The 15,030-nt window shown below is 38.8% G+C and overlaps 2 protein-coding genes, 1 long non-coding RNA gene and 1 pseudogene across 6 annotated transcripts; 2 read left to right on the top strand and 2 right to left on the bottom strand.

Annotated features, from left to right (window-relative positions):
- Positions 1-1,500: 1,500 nt before the first annotated feature.
- On the bottom strand, positions 1,501-6,494 carry Foxk (forkhead box K). Of its 3 annotated transcripts, XM_083105209.1 has the most exons (6): positions 5,967-6,494; positions 4,695-5,029; positions 3,070-3,861; positions 2,747-2,994; positions 2,550-2,655; positions 1,501-2,433 (listed from the first exon to the last, which is right to left on the bottom strand). In XM_083105209.1, exons 2-6 carry the CDS (start codon positions 4,970-4,972, stop codon positions 2,256-2,258), a joined length of 1,602 nt encoding a protein of 533 aa, XP_082961335.1. In that variant the 5' UTR covers positions 4,973-5,029; positions 5,967-6,494; the 3' UTR covers positions 1,501-2,255. The 3 variants fall into 3 exon arrangements, with proteins under 3 accessions (XP_082961335.1, XP_082961333.1, XP_082961334.1); XM_083105207.1 differs by lacking the exon at positions 5,967-6,494 and having other exon boundaries at positions 4,695-5,798; XM_083105208.1 differs by lacking the exon at positions 5,967-6,494 and having other exon boundaries at positions 2,747-2,991; positions 4,695-5,794.
- On the top strand, positions 5,540-8,876 carry LOC145975073 (uncharacterized). The gene is made up of 3 exons (XR_014439870.1): positions 5,540-6,408; positions 6,872-6,978; positions 8,773-8,876. It is a non-coding gene; the product is annotated as an uncharacterized LOC145975073 (long non-coding RNA).
- Positions 8,877-9,257: 381 nt separating this feature from the next.
- LOC145975053 (uncharacterized) lies at positions 9,258-10,168 on the bottom strand (annotated as a pseudogene). Its single transcript, XR_014439867.1, has 2 exons — positions 9,837-10,168; positions 9,258-9,764 (listed from the first exon to the last, which is right to left on the bottom strand). The product of XR_014439867.1 is annotated as an uncharacterized LOC145975053 (transcript).
- Positions 10,169-10,968: 800 nt separating this feature from the next.
- Positions 10,969-14,833, top strand: Rab40 (RAS oncogene family member Rab40). Its single transcript, XM_083105210.1, has 4 exons — positions 10,969-11,531; positions 11,755-11,948; positions 12,047-12,269; positions 12,354-14,833. The coding sequence occupies exons 1-4, from the start codon at positions 11,372-11,374 to the stop codon at positions 12,656-12,658; spliced, it is 882 nt and encodes a 293-aa protein (XP_082961336.1). The 5' UTR covers positions 10,969-11,371; the 3' UTR covers positions 12,659-14,833.
- The last annotated feature ends 197 nt before the right edge of the window (positions 14,834-15,030 follow it).

The following is a 15,030-nucleotide window of genomic DNA, read 5'->3' on the forward strand; positions in this document are numbered from 1 at the left end:
GATACCTCGATGAACAGCCTTGACATCGCGAAATGCACCTAAATTAGGATATAATAGTTATTTTATAAATTAATGTAATTATAAAGACTTGAAGATACATAGGGGATACAAGAAAAAATATGCCATAGAAAAGAGATTTATAATATAGTATTAATTTTATTGCGATATTATACATATGCACACATACATGCGTATGACGCTAAACGAAAATGTATGTGTGTGTGTGTGTGTGTATCTGTGACACGCACGTGTCTGCAAACATATTGATCTCTTTCGCGACATATCATATGGATATACATAAACATATATATATATATATATATATATATATATATATATATATATATATGTATGTATGTATGTATGTATGTATGTATGTATGCTACACACGTATGTGTACGTATATGTATAATGACATACGTCGCTTTTGTGAGATACGTATGTATCAACACTGTACAACAGTGTTAGTCCATCTACCAGTATCATCAAAAACCTCCTTATAGAGAGAGAAAAAGAGAGAGACAGAGTGTATGTGTATGCGTGTGTGTGTGTGCGCTCGTATATTTTCAACTATAGAAAAATAACGTTTCAGATAAACGTCATATACACGCGCGAAAGGTGCGAGAAAAATAAATTTTTTTTTTTACTCTATTACACCTGCCCATCGCACAATCATCTTCATGACGCAATCGCATCCAATGCCGCTTTCCTCGCCCCGCTTCTGTAAATCTAATGCTACGTATTGTTTTCTATAAACAGCCGACCCTCTTCTACAGGGAGATTGACGAGTAATACTAATTAACTACGATTGCACGAGAAAAAGTAAACCAATCGCGAGAGAACTCCCGGTGTAATCCCAGAGTTTGGCATCGTGACAATAGCTTCTCTTCTTCAATACGCATATTTTACAAGATTCTCCCGCCTAAATTTTATCTCTTTTTTTTTTTTTTTATCTGAAACAGTTTCTCTTCTAACGTTAAAAATAAGAAGACTGTTTTAGATGATAGAATTGGGTGAACCATCCCGTGATGTAAACGCAAAATCGCCTCGTTCAAGCGAACTCGGGACGACAGATAATCCGAGGAAATCTTCAGCGAAATGAAAAATCTCCCGACATGTATGTGTTCATGTAGATTCCCTAGGAATTTTTGTATTTTTTTTAAATGTAATATATGTGTATGCGTAGCTCACCAGCTCGAATTGGTTCCACTACACCGCGTCCTTACATTGATTAAATATAAAATATTACAAGGCTCTATTTTTTGTTTCTTCTCTGACTCTGGTAACAATTTCTAGAGCAGAGATTATATCGTCAAAAGCTCATCGTTTTCTAAAGAATTTATCCTCTATAGTATTTTTTCATTATTACAATACAACGTAATTTTTTTGAAAGAGATATCTCTCTTTATACCTTAGTCTTGTGAAAAGTCTGTGCCTTATTACCTCGCCGTCAGATGGACATTCGATTGAGCATATCATAAATTAAGAACGCTGTTGTAATAATTGTAATAATAATCTATTTCTCTCTTCTTCTATATCATTTTGCATTATTATTATTAATCTTCATTAATTGCGATAACGACGCCAAGTTGGTGCAAGCGGTAGTGCAACGAAAATCACGCGAGTATGAAATGAATGTCGATCAGCGAATTTAATCGTAAATGTGTATCGCGCTTTAACTCGATTGGATTACATTGTGGGTAACATTCTCGTTTCCTTTTTCTCTTTATCTATTTAATAAATCGGCTAAACGCTGAATGGCACACGTTACCGCATCACATTATTGCAATTTGATGTATCAGCGCAATATCAGCTGCTGTTACTATTTTGGATGACTTTTTCAATCAAATAAGCTCCATATACATATATATACTATATCTTCAGCCGAAGTTAACAAGTCATAAAGAGAAAGCATTTAATAAAGTATATGTATATCTTATATACATTGACTGTTGATGAGAGAATCATGTTGAAACATGAATTCTAGAAGGACAGGAAAAGTGTCTTCCGCTCTCGTCGTTCTTTCTTTCAAAGATCGATATTTCTTTTGCGAAAAACTCATACACACAACAGTTTCTCGCGATGCTTAACGCGCGAGATAATAGAACTGACGCTCAATCTTGATTATGTGCAGTCTAAAGCGGTTATGCAATTAAAACAATATGAAGTTTGCAATATGTGTTCGACGATAGAGACAAATAATGCAATGTAAATGTAATGTTCTACATAACAGGATGCTAAGTGTATGTATCAGTTCAATGATCGTCCATTTCATGAATACGTTGGCGTTTGGATTGCGATGGTTGCTGTTCGGGCGGCTCGGGACTCTCGACAATCGCAAGCGGGGCCGGTGAACCCGGCGAGCTGTCCGACTCTTCGTGGGCACGTTTGCTTACCCCCCCGACGCCAGCATCGGGGCCGATAAAATTTCCACTGTTGCAAACAGAGAATTCACACGAGAATATAAATGGCGATCGTTGATGAAGCTGCAGAGTCGAGTATAGCAGAGCTGGCAGAGCGTAATTTAGTTTAATTTACAACAAGCATACCTGTAATTATACGTCGTTTGTACAATAACAGGAGCCGGACTATATTGGCCAGCCGGAGATAAAGAATGGTCCTCTACAACGTTTGGTCCAGGCACCAAATATTTTTCTATTTCGATAAAATGAGCGATTATATATTATCTCAAAAGAAAACCGATAACAAAAGAATCTTAATAAGATAAAGAAAGAAAATACCTCACCTTCTCTTCCAGTATCACCGTTTGTTACAATTGTTTGCATCAGGCGTCCCTTGTGAGTCGACTGGGACGATGTGTACGGATGTCCAGGTGAGCCAGGCGCCGATTGACTCGTCGCGAGTTGTCCAGCTGGAGAGGGAACAGAACTGTCCGGATACGACTCGGGTCCTGGGGAAGCCTCTCTACTTAGACATTCCGGCGTCATTAAGCCGCTAATTCCTACGTGAGACGGCGAGGCCGGCGCACTCCTACTGATCACACATGACAATATCAGATGGGTTATCGATATTCGTGAATAAAGCAAAAAAAACGCGCTTAAACATTACCTCGATGATAACGTTCCAAAGGGTGCACGGAAGCAAGGTACGCCACGCTGTCGTCTCCGTCTGAAGGCCTGATCGATGAGCTTGGCCTCCGATTGAGGATCTATCTTCCAGAAGGAACCTTTACCCGGCTCCTCCTGGCTTCTAGGTACCTTAATGAAATAACGATTTAAAGATAGATTGTGCCGAATAGAGTTCTGCCAACCCTTATCCGCAGTCCTGTAGTACGGATAGTTCTTGGTGATGTAGGAATAGATGCCCGACAATGTGAGCTGCTTGTCTAACGCCGACGCTATCGCCTGAACAATCAATTGCGCGTAGGAATACGGCGGCTTTGAGTCGTCCTTTGGTGGACTGTAATGTGGCGCGGTACCGTTCGGTCCCGAACCATTTCCGCTTCGGTAACGCGCCTCGGCACCAGGTTCAGGGCTGATTTGCCTGCTGGAGCTCTGTCCACCCTCGTGCCTCTCCAAGTTGTGCCTGTCCAAAGTAGAATTCTGCGGATCGTTCGCCACAGCAGCAGCGTACACTGCCACCATCTGCAGATCCGCCGAGACGTTTCTCCTGCCCTGACCGCCACGTGGACTCGCCGGACACGAGTTTGCGGCGCTGATTGTTCCCGTAGGAGATGGGAACGGACTGCTATATCCGGCGTCCGGTATGTTTATTCGCAGGGGCGGTAAAGGTGCCCTTTGCTTTGGCGGAGAGGGCACCCGAATGTTACTTTGCTCCTGCTCGTCTATAAGCGACTGAAAGATCAGCCTTATCGTTGTACTCGGAAATCTGAATGTGCATCTGAAAACGAAACACCATCAAAGATAATATTAATTATGAAATAAGAATGTGCTATTATTATAGTATATTAATTAGTATAATTAAAATAATATTAAATGTGATATAGAATATTATTTAAACATTTATAATGAAGGGAAATTATAAGACAAGCTTATTACTTAAACAAATACACGTGATTACTTTATATTACAATTCTAGGATTTTGTCTATCAATTTCTGCTCACCAATAATAATTTAATTATTCACTGCTAATATAATCTTTCTCGAATTCCTCTGTTCAATTATGCTTAGGTAAAAATTGACATTGTATAAGAAATCATGTGTCATTCGTTAAAATCTATTCGTTCAAAAATCTACTCAAATGTATTATTCATCACTCAAAAATATACTCAAATGCACTCAATTGTATTATTTATCACTCAAAAATGTACTCAAATGTACTCAATTACACAAAAATGATTATTATATTATTCACCACTCATGTTTTTCTCTATCTAATTATTTTTTATTCAAGTCCTAGATTACTTATAAATACACCTCACTGACTCTTTTGCTATCTTTTATGATTAATTTTTTGTTTTAATTATGACGAGGTACGGCTATTTCAGGGTAATGAGACGTTTTTTCATCCTGTCGGATACGATAAAAAAAAATACAATTTATATTTTTCCCACACATGGATGGTCGAAAATTCAGAGCAATAATAGCGAGAGTACAACTCGCGGCAGAGCCACGAGTCATAATATATTTGGTGACAAACTATGCGATGGGAAGGCGAGCGGGATCGTAAATAAAAGAGATAAATAAATATCCCGACAACAGAAGAGACTCACGTCTTTGGTAGCTGAAAGGGAGGAGCGCTCTTGCGCTGGAACACCCCGTCGACGAACACGCCGTTCTTGCCGTTGCAGACCATGTAGAAGAATGGGTGCTCGTAGTAGATTTCGAGGTGCCGCCGCGAGATAAAGCTGGAGTGGCCCATGTTGACGTCGACCTCACCCTTGCTGCTGTTGCGGCCGATCGTGATGCGCCGTTGCCTAACCATGTACTCGAACTCGCGGCCCTCGAGCCGCGCTATCGGCGCGCCCTTCGACTCCGGATTCCACTGCATCTTCGTCGGGCTGGCCGGTGCCGACTTCAGTGCCAGAAGAGCCCACGCGTCGCTCTCCTGGGTACGAGAGTACGTAGACATAGCACCGAGAGCGAGTGTGCCGTGGTGTAGTTGAGAGCAGCGCGAGAGGGAGAGAGGAAGAGACGGCAGAGTAGGACAGCGGAGAGCGAGAGGGAAAGAGAGAGGCGGGGAGCGCGCGAGAGAGACGGGACGACGGATAGATAGCCGCTCGAGATTGAGAGATAAATCTCGACGGACGTTCGCTCGAATTAGATAAATAGATACGCGAATATAGATGGAGGACGAGAACGCGAAGATAGACCGGTAAAGAGGAATATATACGCTCTCTTTGCGATATATATTACGGTAGGTATTAGGTGATGACAAAAATGAGACACGAGGCAGATAAAGAGAGAGAAACGTGCAGAGAGAGAGAGAGAAAGAGAGAATGTGACACTGAGCGAGAGGAGGGGGGTGGGACGTGCGCGAGGAGGAAGAAACAAGAGGGAGAGAAAAAATCGGAGCGCCGAGAGATAAAGATGCTCTATACAGGCGGGACGAGAAAGAGAGATAGATAGATAGATAGATAAATAGATAGATAGATAGATAGATAGATAGATAGACAGAGACGAGGCGACACGCGAGGCAAAACACGTACGGCGCGATCTCGCGTATTCGTGCACGCGAGTAAAGCACTCGCGCGAAATATGGCCGGCTATTTCTCGAACTCTCCTTCCTCCGCTCCGCGCCGCACCGCACCGCACCACCCGGTCCCGGCTCCCCCGCCAGCCCCCAGCCCCCCCGGCGCGGAACGTCTCCTCTCCTCGCCTCGCTCCTCGCTGAGAGTGCGTGCGTTCGCGCGCGCGCGCGACCAATTTATTATATATACGGCCTTCTCTCTCACGCACACTGCACTTACACACCGGGCGGCTGGTTACGCGCGCGTAATCTTCGTCTAATAATTTATAAAGCGGTATAGGGTGGATTTAAGCACCTTCTCCCTTCGAGTTTGTTCCCGTCCAGGATCTATGGGATTTCTCGTATCGTTCTCTTTCGCTTCCGGTCTCGATTTAATCGCGACGATCGCTAATTTATGACGATGATGACGGCGACGGTGAGGAGGAGGACCGACAATGCCTCGCGATGACGATACGCGCGCACAAATATTTTCTTCTCTTCTTGTTTACCCACAATCCGAAATGTGGGTGGTCACCACGTGACTCGGCGACCGCGAATCGGCGGCTCGTTTGAACGCGGCCGGCCAGAAACTGCTTCGATTTCGCGTGATTCTCTCCGTTTCGTCAAGTTTTTCCCCTCCCGATGTTACGATCGTCGTTAAAGCGTCATCAAAAGTGCCAACAGGATCGCGAAAATGATAAGCGCGCAAACCCGTGCCTCTTTTTTTCACGACTCGTAATTTCGTCGAAGATGGTTAGGTTAGTTTTCGAAGAATTCATTACCGGAGATTTATTTCCTTTACTTAATTTACTGCATTTTTTTCACGTTTTTACGAGAGATATTTAAATTAACTTTCTTAAATTCTGCGAAAGATAGAGTGGGTTATAGAAAGTTGCACATACCGCTAATAATCAATTACATGTCAATCGATAAGTCGTAAATGTCAGAGTTTGACATAACCAATCAGATTCTACTACTTCTTTATCTCATTTACATGTGACTTGCACATGTGATTGCATAATAAATATTCGCAGAGAAATTGATCAATTTTTGTTAAATTTCTGATAGTCGATAGAATCTGTCTTTTTTATCATTAATTGTTTCTTTTCTCTCTTTCAATTTTACATCCTAAAAAAATCCTCATAATTTAAAATAATTATATAAGTGAATTTAAATTTTTTAAAGGCACAAATTCATAGGATGTTCGACGCTTATTTTCAGCGTCAAAAGCATCGAATAAAGAATTAGGAAGGAGCCGATATGAGTGAAGCCGGAATAGTTTAGTTTTATGATGTATTTATGACGTCATCGGAAGCGAAAGGACAGCGGTAAATTTCAAACGTTTATATTTAATTTGCAAATCTCGTATTAACATAAATATATTTACATATGAGACGTTTCGGTACGTCCCTCAGTTTTTGAATATCCATATAAATAACAATTTACCATCTTTCTATCAATTCACTCATTATAAATCATAAAATTGTTTTAATTTTTTTATCGATACACTCGATTGTATCAACGAAATTGAGGTTATGTTACAAACTTGGCTTGTATCCCACCAAGTGTCACTAGTGGAATTGGTTCAGTTTTATGGCCATCACACATAAAATTCCATAAGCACTTAAGACATAAGCGTAAGGAAATCGACCAATCACGGTCGAGTATTGGCACCTTGGAGGGGCTAATACTCGACCGTGATTGGTCGATTTTTTTACGTTTACGTCTTAAGGTGGAAGCCACAGACATCTATACTATATACTAGACCGCTAACTTGCGTCAAATACATGTCCACGAAATTTATGTACTAAATTCTCACGCATGCGTAACGTTGGTGGACAGCAGTCACGTTTGTGATTGGTTGATGTTATGTACAATGTACATAAGTATGTAATTTCTGTATAAACTTACAGATGAATATAAGTTATTTTTAAATAATATATAATGTTCTTCATTTTTAATTAAAATTTATTACAGCCTTTAAAGATAAAATATATCAAAATATATTTAAAAGATATATGATATAATTAAAATCAAGATTAAAAATATATATAGAAGATTAAAAATATATAAAGATTAAAAATATATGTATATAACATTTATATATATATTTATATTTATTTTATCACAAAATTAAAAGTTTATAATGTAAAAAGTACAAGTTTTAAGGTGAAAACTTAAATATTAGCTGGCTACAAGTGTCCACCATATTAGTTTTCCACCAATATTACGCATGCGCGACCGCCATATTACATGGTTTTCGGGGACACATTTTATGTACAAAATCAATGGGAGTTAGCGATCTAGTTATAGTATAGATATCTGTGGTGGAAGCACATAAAATTGCAGGAGCGCATAACCATAAGCATAAGAAAATTGATTGGTTCATTTTCTGATGCATATATTTGTGGACCAATCAATTTCCTTATGCTTATGGTTATGCGCCTATGCAATTTTATGTGCTTTCACCTTAACGTGCTTATGGAATTTTATATGTGATGGCCATTATGACGTAAACCGTTCCACCCTCCCCCCCTTCCACTGATTTTCGCTTCATGCTCCTTCCTGTTATTCTTTATTCAATAGTCAAAAAACATCACGTGACAAAGAAATGAATTTGCTGCGTTTTGCGGCGTCTACAATGAGATTTTAAGGCGTAAGACTTAAGAAATTGGCCAATCACAGTCGAGTATTCTCTTCATACTTGACTGTGATTGGTCAATTTCTTAAGTCTTACGTCTTAAAATCTCATTGTAGAAGACGCTTTCAGCAGAAAAAGCTGCTTTGCAACTGTGTAAAATTTGTGAGTCTGATTGGTGTATGTTCTTAATTTCGGCTGAATCTAAGAGCATACACCAATCAGATTCACGAATTTTACACAGTTACAAAGCAGCTTCTCCTGCTAAACGTAGCCATTGACCGCATTCAGCGGACTCAACCGCTAAGTAGCAATGGGTGCATCCAGAAGCACAACCGCTCACTGAGCGGCTAAGTAGCAATTGAATGTGATTGGTTTCTATCTTTGAATTCACCAATCACATTCGAGTGCTACTTAGCCGCTCAGTGAGCGGTTGTGCTTCTGGATGCACCCAATGTCGAACGTGATTGGTTTCTACTTTCAGTTCCGATCAATCAGCGTCAAATTACATCGGAAAATCTGGTAATGTTGCCCAACTGTTGAGTCTGCTGAATGCGGCCATTGGTCTAGTTTCCACCGAAGCGTTAATAGGATCCAATTTGTAAAAAATAAATTGTTCAAAAAAATTATTTTTATGAATTTTATATTTTTTTAAATTGAATGGAACAACTTTAAAACGATATTAATAATACAATTTTTCAATAAAAATTATTAAAATTGATTATAAAAGAAGAGGGAATGAAACGCGCTGTGATTGACTGGGACCGCGTGTGACGTCATTATTCAGTAGTTTCAAATTGTTGCTACAATATCTTATATATTTATCCGATTGTTTTGTTACAATGTCGCAAATAATTAACACAGAATTTGTTAAAGCACAGTCGGATAACTTACCCAAAGTAACGGTATTAATGATTTCTAATCTTTTTGCTGAAAGTGATGTATTTAATATCGCAGAAACTCGTGGTGTAAAATCTAAGGAGTAAGTATATTTTTAACAATTTGTAATAACAAAAAATAAATAATAAAATTTATAAAGATCTAAGATACAGTAGGAAATGATATATTGAAGTATATTAATTTGAATATTATATACAACATATGACATAAGACATAACCTCTAATACACACTTATCATCTTGTCGACTTGTATACTTCGGTAGAGCTGAAGGTGAAAACTATGGCGATTCAGCAATTGGATATGTTGAATTGAAACGGGAAAGAAGCTTATGTCATATCAGAGGAAAAGTTTGCCCTGAGCACAGAGTGAACAATAAACCGTATACTGTATCAATGCTTGTCTACGCATTGATTTATTTTCTGACGCTTCAGAACACCTGGACGTATCGGTTTGACATGAGAACGTTGTCTATCAGGTTGACAATCAAATATTGCAGGTAGCGCACTTTTTCTCAGTCGTACAGATGCATTCGGATCAAGTCGTACTCTCGTATAATTTTCTATATCTTCTTGCAACTTTAACAGATTATTATTACATACAATTACTTTTATTTGTTAAATATACACACAAATAAAAATTTAACTTACCCCATACAGCACAGAACATTGCAGTAATATTGCGGCAATATTGCAATGTTGCTGCAATGTTACAACAATATTAATAATATTGCTGCAATATTCGGTGCTGTATGGGACATTGAAATGATCTTGACAGCAAAACAAGCTGGTGCTGAGCGATATCGATGACGCATCATTCCGTCTTACGATTTCGAACCATTTTTTCCTAATATCTCCTTTTGGCACCAATCAAAAATTTTAGAAGGTGTAGAAATAGTTGTACTCTTACACAAGGGAACAAAGCATCACTTGTAACTGTGTTTTTTTACTACATTTTGTATGTTTTCTGCGTTTTTGATCATTTTCAAACCAAATACTGTCAAACGTCAAACCTGTTTACTGAACAATTTTGACTGAATCTAAGAGCATACACCAATCAGATTCACGAATTTTACAACAGTTGCAAAGCAGCTTTTTCTGCTGAACGCAGCCAATGACTCCCCACCACGATTTCTATCCGCCATCTTGTACCTTATGACGTCATTGACATCACACGTGGGCTGCGTTCCACAATTCACTGCCAGTACTGAAAATCTATAGTTTATGTGACGTACACTATAGATTTTCAGTACTGGCAGTGAATTTTGGAACACAGCCGTGCTTGTTCCTAGCAAAACAATCTTTCTTAATTTAAAAAAAATTTATGTAAGCTAAGGTCCGAATTCATAGTCGTTTCTCAAATCTTAAGACTAGAGAATTTCTTAAATCTATCCTAATGCGACCATTTCATTGGTTGAATAGGATAGCTCAACCAATAAAATGGTCGTATTAGGATAGATTTAAGAAATTCTCTAGTCTTAAGATTTGAGAAACGACTATGAATTCGGACCTAATTGAGATTATTGTTATGAGCTTATAATATTACATAATACATGAAAAAACAAGATCTTACTCAGATTTAACACGAGCAACAATTAGCATGACGTCAATAAACATCATCAGTAACGTCATTAATGACGTCATGGGGTACAAGATGGCGGAAAAACACGTGATTTTACAGTGACCAATCAAAAACTGTTCGCCATTGGCGCATCTCTGATTATAGGTCTCTAATGGAAACTTGCTTAAGGAATCGCGCGGCGCGATTTCGAACAGCCTCGACCTTCGGAGACTTCGCGCACCTTGCGACGCGAGATATCGTGCATCGTCAGGGGGGAGAGAGAGCAGCGGTGGCAGGGATAAGCGCGAAAACAGCGGAGAAAGTGTGTGGTCGCCGTTTTGTTTTGTTATGATTCGTGTCGCAATCGGCGGCGTATAGAGTGTCTGTATCGCCAACGAAAGGGAGAGGGCAGACGGACGGACGTGAAGCGCGATCTCGATCCTTCCGAGACCGGGATCCTAGATGAGAGAGTCCACGCGACAATTCTGCGAGCCGCGATACGATGCGATAGCTTTCGCCGAGGTATTCCCGCGGTCGTCGTCGAGGTGGTCGGCGTCAAGCTGGTGGATTCCGATCCTTCGTAGGTCACCTGCAGTATGCTCAGGGTGTGCGACAGGCGGATATTATGGCTGCAGGTGAGGCCAGCACGGCGAAGCCTCGTCAAGAGAAACAGTACGACTACCTGCTCAAGTTTCTTCTGGTGGGCGACAGCGACGTCGGCAAACAGGAGATCCTGAGCGGCCTCGAGGACGGCGCCGCGGAGTCGCCGTTTTGCAGTGGCAGTGGTACGTTGTTTCTCCCTTTTGCTCTTGGGATAACTCTCATGGAGTTGCTTCTTGACTTGACACGACTCTTCTGGGTGTAATTTGACAAATTGTGTTGATTAGTTGAATCGAGAGAGATTTAGGAAGTAATAATAACTGTGATCTTCTGCGGATATTTCTCCCTTGAGAATTTCCACTTGTGTGAGATTTAATTATATTTCAAGCTTATTTATCATTCTTTCAGCTTACAAAACCACCACTATTCTACTGGATGGGAAACGAGTAAAGCTGCAGCTATGGGACACATCAGGCCAAGGTAGATTCTGCACAATCATTCGGTCTTATTCTAGAGGTGCTCAAGGTATACTCCTGGTATACGATATCACCAACAAATGGTCCTTTGATGGCATCGATAGGTGGTTAAAAGAAGTGGAAGAGGTAAGCGACAAAATCCACAACTTTCCAATCGCCCTATTATTATACATATACAGCAAGAGTTGGGCAAGGTGTATCTTGATCGACTTAAAATTTTACAGCACGCACCCGGTGTACCAAAAGTATTGGTTGGCAATCGTCTGCACTTGGCTTTCAAGAGACAAGTAGGGGAACGAGATGCAGAGACTTATGCGGCTAAAAATCGAATGGCGTTTTTCGAAGTCTCGCCTCTCTGCGACTTCAATATTCGCGAGAGCTTTTCAGAACTCTCCCGCATGGCGTTGCATAGGAACGGCATGGAAAGATTATGGCGATCCAATAAAGGTATCTTATATAGCGATCTACCCGAAATCCCTTCAATCGATAAGATACATTTTACACAAAGAGATATGACTTGTATCTTTACAGTGCTCAGCCTGCAAGAATTGGCATGTCGCGCGATAGTGGCCCGAACGACGGTTTATGGTATCGACCAACTGCCGTTGCCCAAGTCGATCAAGTCGCACTTGAAATCGTACGCCATGACAACTACGACCCAGTTGCGCTATAACGGCCGTTCGTCAAGTTCCAGCAAGAGTCTGGGATCGCATCATCGGAAGCTGCGCTTCGTCGGGGTAGGTCACAACGGATTGTCGACGCCCGGCAGTTCGCCCGGCAGCATCACCGATTCCCGTACAAGTTGCGTCGGTCGTAATTCCTGCACAGTGTCTTGAGAATGACAGAGGGACGAAATCAGGGTAGAGCGGTTACTTACAAAACGACAGAAACTCGGCACACTTGGGCCTTCTTCCTTCGCTCCCCCGTTTTATTGAGAATACAAACGCGCGTCTTGCGATTATTTCACAATTGATAGCGATTACTGTTAGATCACTACAAGAGACAGTATAAGTATAAATGCAATTCTCCAATTTGTCACTTGCCAATGTTGGATGGATACTCTTGTTGCGTTTATTACGGGAGACACATGTTTCATATATATATATATTTTCACATTCGCAAACAAATTATTCACGTGCACAAATTATGATGAGCAGTTGACGAGCTTAAGAGAGGCAAACTATCATGTGCCATCCGCGAGATAAGAAAAGAAAGAAACGTTACGATATACAAGCAAGGAAAGAAATCCTTAAATGTTATTATTAAGTGCATCATATTACACGATATTACATCGATCAGAGCGTACGTATTTTCCATGTCGTGAAAGAGAACGCGTTAGGAGATTACAAAGTAAAAAAAAATAATAATACACACGATATATCAGCCGGTATACATTATGCGACTCGTGCGAATGTGTGTGCCTATATTTTTAAATCTATGTAAGTCGCTTTGTTTTTTTGGCCGTTGTTGGAAAAATAACCCCCACCTTCTTCCTCACAAACGTATCTCTCTGTGCGAAACATTCTTTCTTTGATTATAAGCTTACAAAAACGGGCGAATAATGAATTGAAAAAAAAGTACAAGTTTGCTAAGTCTACAGTGGTTGTGGTGTAGACTAATGATGATAGTGTAAGCATAGAAAGTTTAGAGCAGCTAACTCGAGATATATATATAAATATATATATAAATATATATATATATATATATATATATATATATATATATATATATATATATGATAAAATATATGTATATATTTTTACTTGCTTGTATCCTCGCGAAAATCTTTTTATCAGAAATCTACCAATCACCGACCGTGGAAGAGCATATATTTTTTAAGGAGACGGTTTTACAGAGAGCAATAAAATTAGCTCTTTCTACGGCACGAGTTTTTACATTATATCGGATAATTTCCTCAGTGTTTTATTTCTCTCATGTGAATTGTAAAATGCGCAAAGTAGTGTTCTTTCCCTACAAAACGTCCCCGAAGTATGTTATTTAAAAGTATTTGTCTTATTTAATTTCACCTAAATATAAGTTTATTTGTACAGAATAAGATTGCAGGAGATGCGTTTGTGTATATTGTATAGATAGATAGAACACACTCGATCTCTAACGATATATATCTGTAACAAATTACTCGATGCCAGGAAAGCACATGAGATGTATTTATATATTATGTTAGATTTAACTAAATTATATTATGTGTATATATATATATACACACATATAAAGAACTATTATAATATTGTTTTATATGAACATAACACACAATGTGCTTACTTGACTATGAAATGTAATTGAATAAACTTAACTTGTCATTATACACATTATGCAATGCATGTAATCAGTATGTAAAAATTTTAAAAATTTCCTACTTTAAACCAACTCTTCCTTGATAAAGATGCTTCAAATTAATTATATATTTTATTCTCTTATGACACAAAGTATATGTATACATATTTCAAAAGAGAACAAAATAATGCATATATGTATATGTGTACGAAAAGTAAATTGAAAAGGGGCCACACATGCAATACATATTTGATTAAAGGAAGAGTAGAAAATGCCGTCCCGTTTGCCAAAATGCTTCGAGTTTAAAAATAAAACGCTAATTTTGTTGGAAGATGGAGAGTCTATTCTCTCTCTATATACTTTCTACTATGTTTATATATAATAAACACATTTCTAATCTTAATTATTAATGTTGATTAATTTAATTAACACTAAGAAGTTAACTATTTTAATAATTTATAATCAAAATTTTCTTATTCTATTAAATAAGATTGGCAAACTTGTCTTTTTCACAACATATTGTAATATTCTCTTATTAATTTTCTGAGCATTGTAATTTTCATCAATCGATATATTCCAACTACAATCACATTCAAACTGCAGCATCAAACTAAATTGTAATCTGACTGTTCGATTTACATTCAATTATATTACTATAATGTTTCCGTTTAAAACATATATAGTTGTACAATGAAAATAAATTGAATATTTATGAACATATGTATGTCATATAAAAACACACTTCAACAATCCCTTGCTAAATAATTGTAGAGGAAATACAGAATTAGTGTAGATCAATATAATATTTCGTATTGTAATGCTCTGAACAAGATTTGAAGTTAAATTCATTTAGCGCTCGAAATTATCGAGTTTCGCAGAGTTCGCAAAGAAAAAAATATATCTAAAAGACGCA

This window comes from Camponotus vicinus, unplaced genomic scaffold, assembly GCF_025532165.1.
Source record: "Camponotus vicinus isolate PSW18456_S1 unplaced genomic scaffold, iyCamVici1.0 SCAF_7, whole genome shotgun sequence".
NCBI lineage: Eukaryota > Metazoa > Arthropoda > Insecta > Hymenoptera > Formicidae > Camponotus > Camponotus vicinus.

Excerpts from the sequence above, each read along its gene's own strand:
- Foxk (XM_083105207.1), bottom strand. The coding sequence starts at position 5,053 with ATGTCTACGTACTCTCGTACCCAGGAGAGCGACGCGTGGGCTCTTCTG. Across the intron at positions 3,862-4,694 it reads CCCTTTCAGCTACCAAAGAC|ATGCACATTCAGATTTCCGA; the intron begins GTGAGTCTCTTC and ends TTTCGTTTTCAG. Across the intron at positions 2,995-3,069 it reads TTTGGAACGTTATCATCGAG|TAGGAGTGCGCCGGCCTCGC; the intron begins GTAATGTTTAAG and ends ATGTGTGATCAG.
- Rab40 (XM_083105210.1), top strand. The coding sequence starts at position 11,372 with ATGGCTGCAGGTGAGGCCAGCACGGCGAAGCCTCGTCAAGAGAAACAG. Across the intron at positions 11,949-12,046 it reads GGTTAAAAGAAGTGGAAGAG|CACGCACCCGGTGTACCAAA; the intron begins GTAAGCGACAAA and ends AAAATTTTACAG. Across the intron at positions 12,270-12,353 it reads ATTATGGCGATCCAATAAAG|TGCTCAGCCTGCAAGAATTG; the intron begins GTATCTTATATA and ends GTATCTTTACAG.